Source organism: Cicer arietinum, chromosome 8, assembly GCF_000331145.2.
Source record: "Cicer arietinum cultivar CDC Frontier isolate Library 1 chromosome 8, Cicar.CDCFrontier_v2.0, whole genome shotgun sequence".
NCBI classification, from domain to species: domain Eukaryota; kingdom Viridiplantae; phylum Streptophyta; class Magnoliopsida; order Fabales; family Fabaceae; genus Cicer; species Cicer arietinum.
Genome location: NC_021167.2, coordinates 25,519,245 through 25,523,907, shown reverse-complemented (window position 1 = coordinate 25,523,907; position 4,663 = coordinate 25,519,245). Strand labels below are relative to the sequence as shown.

General features: G+C 41.9%; 1 protein-coding gene across 1 annotated transcript; it reads left to right on the top strand.

Moving 5' to 3' along the window:
- Positions 1-4,152, top strand: LOC101500183 (NF-X1-type zinc finger protein NFXL1). The gene is made up of 2 exons (XM_004512715.4): positions 1-142; positions 552-4,152. The coding sequence occupies exon 2, from the start codon at positions 570-572 to the stop codon at positions 3,897-3,899; it is 3,330 nt and encodes a 1,109-aa protein (XP_004512772.1). The 5' UTR covers positions 1-142; positions 552-569; the 3' UTR covers positions 3,900-4,152.
- The last annotated feature ends 511 nt before the right edge of the window (positions 4,153-4,663 follow it).

The window sequence follows — 4,663 nt, the reverse complement described above, 5'->3', positions numbered from 1 at the left end:
TATAAATAAGGAAAAAAAGAAAAAAGAAATACACACACAAGAAACTCAAACACAAAATCAAAAACAAAATCAAATCTCAAAAATTCAGACACAGTTTCAAACGAAGCATTTTCCAAAGTGCTGTTTCTGAATTGTCTCTCAGGTATCTCACTCTTTCTTTTCATTTCTTTCACCGTTTGTTATTATTATCAATTAAATGAAAATGAAACATCAAAATTAATGAATCAATGAACCTCGTTAAGGTTGTAGTTTCTAGGTTTTTTACTTTATTCATTTCATAGTTATTATCTAACTATGATATGTGTAATCTGGAATTGGAATTGATCTTTTTTGTGTTTAATTTTGGATGTATTTTAGTTAGGGAAGGATTTAGGGGTAGTTGAATTTTGTTGTTTTTTTGTTGTTTTTTGTGTGTATGTTTGAGACTCTTTTGAGTTTGAGTGTTTGAATTGAATATTGTGGTTTTGTTGTTGTTGTTGTTGTGTGTTTGAGATTGAGATTTTGAATATTTGATTCAGTTTATAGTTATTAAGTTTGGATTTTGAATGCAGAAGTAACATTGGAAAGGAATGAGCTTGCAACAACGTAGAGAAAGGAGGGAAGGGTCGAGGTTCCCGTCACAACGTGCTCCTCGTCAGGAATGGGTTCCGAAAGGAGCTGGAGCATCCAATACGGCCTCCACCACAGCCACCACCACCACTGTTGTCCAGGCATCAGGTTCAAACTCTCATCAGAAGAATGCTAAGGATAATGCCGATGCGGGTTGCTCTTCCAATCAAGGGGTTGTTGTTGCTCCACCTTTTGCTCGGCATAGAAGTAATCATGTTGCTCATAGGGTGGAAAAGGAAAGGGATAATGGGAGGAACGGAAATATGGTAGGAAGGGGATCGAGGGACTCTAGTTTGCCTCAATTGGTGCAGGAGATTCAGGAGAAACTCATGAAAGGTGCTGTGGAGTGCATGATTTGCTATGATATGGTTCGGAGGTCAGCGCCCGTTTGGTCTTGCTCCAGCTGTTACTCTATCTTTCACCTGAATTGTATCAAGAAGTGGGCTCGTGCGCCCACCTCGGTTGATTTATCAGCAGAGAAGAATCTAGGGTTTAATTGGCGGTGTCCTGGTTGTCAGTTCGTGCAACATACGTCTTCAAAGGATATTAAGTATGTTTGCTTTTGTGGGAAGAGGGTAGACCCTCCATCTGATTTGTATCTGACACCGCATTCGTGTGGTGAACCGTGCGGGAAGCCTCTTGAGAGGGAGGTGTTGGTTACCGGAGGGAGAAAGGACGATCTTTGCCCTCATGCTTGTGTCTTGCAATGCCATCCGGGTCCATGTCCTCCTTGTAAAGCATTTGCTCCTCCTCGTTTGTGCCCTTGTGGGAAGAAAAAGATTGCCACCCGATGCTCCGATCGACAGTCTGATCTTACCTGTGGTCAGCAGTGTGATAGGCTTCTTGAATGTGGACGTCATCGCTGTGAACAAGCTTGCCATGTGGGTCCTTGCGATCCTTGTCAGGTGCTAATCAATGCCTCTTGCTTTTGCTGTAAAATGACACAAGTTATATTTTGTGGGGAGATGGCTGTGAAAGGCGAATTAAAAGAAGAAAGTGGGCTTTTTTCTTGCGGTTCCAAGTGTGGGAAGGAACTCGGTTGTGGTAATCATATCTGCAGTGAGGTTTGTCATCCAGGCAGCTGCGGCGAATGTGAATTTTTACCAAGTCGGGTTAAGACATGCTGTTGTGGAAAAACAAGGTTGGAGGAGGAACGACATAGCTGTATGGATCCAATACCTACTTGTTCACAAGTATGTGGCAAGCTCCTTCATTGCGGAATACATGCGTGTAAAGACCCATGCCATGTTGGGGAATGTCCACCATGTAAGGTCCTAATTTCACAGAAATGCCGTTGCAGCTCGACCTCCCGAACTGTGGAATGCTACAAAACATTAACGGAGAATCAGAAATTTACTTGTGAAAAGCCTTGTGGGCAAAAAAAGAATTGCGGAAGGCATCGATGTAGTGAAAAGTGTTGCCCATTGTCTGGTCCAAATAATGACGTGACTATTGCGGATTGGGATCCTCACTTTTGTTCCATGCTATGTGGAAAGAAGCTAAGATGCGGCCAGCATGTGTGTGAAACGTTGTGTCACAGTGGTCATTGTCCACCTTGTCTTGAAACAATTTTCACTGATTTGACATGTGCTTGTGGTAGAACTTCGATTCCTCCTCCGCTACCTTGCGGTACAATGCCTCCCTCATGTCAGCTTCCATGTTCGGTTCCTCAGCCGTGTGGCCATTCAGGCTCTCATAGTTGTCATTTTGGAGATTGCCCTCCTTGTTCGGTGCCCGTGTCGAAAGAATGTATTGGCGGGCACGTCGTTCTTAGGAACATACCTTGTGGCTCGAAGTATATTCGATGCAATAATCCTTGTGGAAGGACCAGACAATGTGGTTTACATGCATGCGGTAGAACATGTCACGCCCCACCGTGTGATATTCTACCTGGTTTTGTGAAGGATTTCCGAGCGACTTGTGGGCAGACATGCGGTGCTCCAAGGCGAAGCTGCCGGCATATGTGTATGGCTCAATGTCATCCTTCGTGTTCTTGCCCAGATGTAAGATGTGAATTCCCTGTTACAATTACATGTTCTTGTGGTCGCATATCCGCAAATGTTCCTTGTGATGCTGGTGGTAGCAATAGTAATTATAATGCTGATGCTATATATGAAGCTTCCATTATTCAAAAGTTGCCGGTGCCACTTCAACCGGTTGATGCAAATGGCCAAAAAGTTCCACTTGGACAAAGAAAGCTGATGTGTGACGATGAATGTGCTAAGTTGGAGCGTAAAAGGGTTCTTGCCGATGCTTTCGACATCACTCCAAGTCTCGATGCTCTTCATTTTGGCGAGAATTCTTCTTTTGAATTGCTTTCTGATACGTTTAGACGTGACCCGAAGTGGGTTTTGGCCGTCGAGGAGAGATGCAAAATATTAGTCCTTGGGAAGAACAAAGGAGCTACACATAGTTTAAAAGTCCATGTCTTTTGTCCTATGATAAAGGATAAAAGAGATGCAGTGAGATTGATTGCTGAAAGATGGAAGCTTTCGGTGGTTTCTGCTGGTTGGGAGCCAAAGAGATTCATTGTAATCTCTGCCACCCAAAAATCTAAGGCACCAGCTCGTGTGCTCGGTGTTAAGGGTACCACAACTATAAACGCACCCCTTCCTACTGCATTCGATCCGTTGGTCGATATGGACCCTCGACTCGTCGTCTCATTTCCAGACTTGCCAAGGGATGCTGATATTAGCGCCTTGGTGTTGAGATTCGGTGGCGAATGCGAGCTTGTTTGGTTGAACGACAAGAATGCTTTGGCTGTTTTTCACGATCCAGCACGAGCTGCAACTGCGATGAGGAGATTGGATCATGGAACAGTTTATCAGGGTGCTGTTTCATTTGTCCAGAATGTTGGCACATCAGCGACATCTTCGGTTACCAATGCCTGGGGAGGAGGAGTCGGAGCAACAAAAGAGAGCGGAGGACTGTCAACACTGAAAAACAATCCATGGAAAAAGGCGGTGGTTCTCGACCCGGGTTGGAAAGAAGATTGTTGGGGCGATGAACAATGGGCTACTCCCGGTGGTTCTGCGAATATCCAACCATCTGTTTTGAAGAAAGAAACGCCGATACCCGCTTCATTGAATCCTTGGAATATTTTAAACCAAGAATCGAGTTCCACTTCATCTACAACTGTCATCAAAAGTGAAGCTTCCTGGAAAGATGTTAAAAGCAATGCGGTCTCGACTAGCGCGGAGCCTTGTGCAGGTGGCTCAAATGGAGGAAACATGGATGCAACAGAAGAAGCTTCTGAAGTAGCTGAAGATTGGGAGAAGGCTTTTGAATGAAGAAAAGTAATGAACAAAAATACAAAAAAACTTTTAATTGTTAGAAATTTTATTTTTTACTGTTGAAAAGTAGACATGAGGTTTAAGGGATTTTCTTGCCATGTTTTGTCACTTTTGGCAAGTTGAGGTTATTTTCCTCCATTTTAGGTATAAAGGGTTTAAATTTCAAACTCGTTGGATCCTTTTTACCCATATTGAACAATGGGGTATCAGACTATAGGGAAAAAAATGCATGCATTTTGTTAAAACTCTATTATATTTGTCAAAGTGCATTTACTTAATGGAAATCTAGTTTTGGTTTTCACATGAAGCCTTTAAGATTCTCCTAATGTTGTTTGGCAGATTTTTTTGTTAGTGATGTTATTAGTGTAAAGTATTCACAGGTTTTTTTTTTATAATTAATCTTTGTTGGAGAATTTGATTAACCATTTTTAGTAGTTTTTTTCTCTCAAGTCTTATCTACATTTTTCCTTCACAAAACTTGATTTAGAGACCTTATTTATGGGATTTGAGTCTAGTTCTACTGCACTAATGTCGTGATGGTAATTGCTTGGCCGATTTTATAGATTTCACTAATGTCGTGATGGTAATTGCTTGGCCGATTTTATAGATTTCACTAATGTCGTGATGGTAATTGCTTGGCCAATTTTATAGATTTCTCTGTAGTACTGACACTTTTGATCGAAAATATATATCAGTGGTTCAACACGTGTTAGTATTTAATGTTAGACTCTTTAGTTACATTCAATTAATTTAATTTTTCA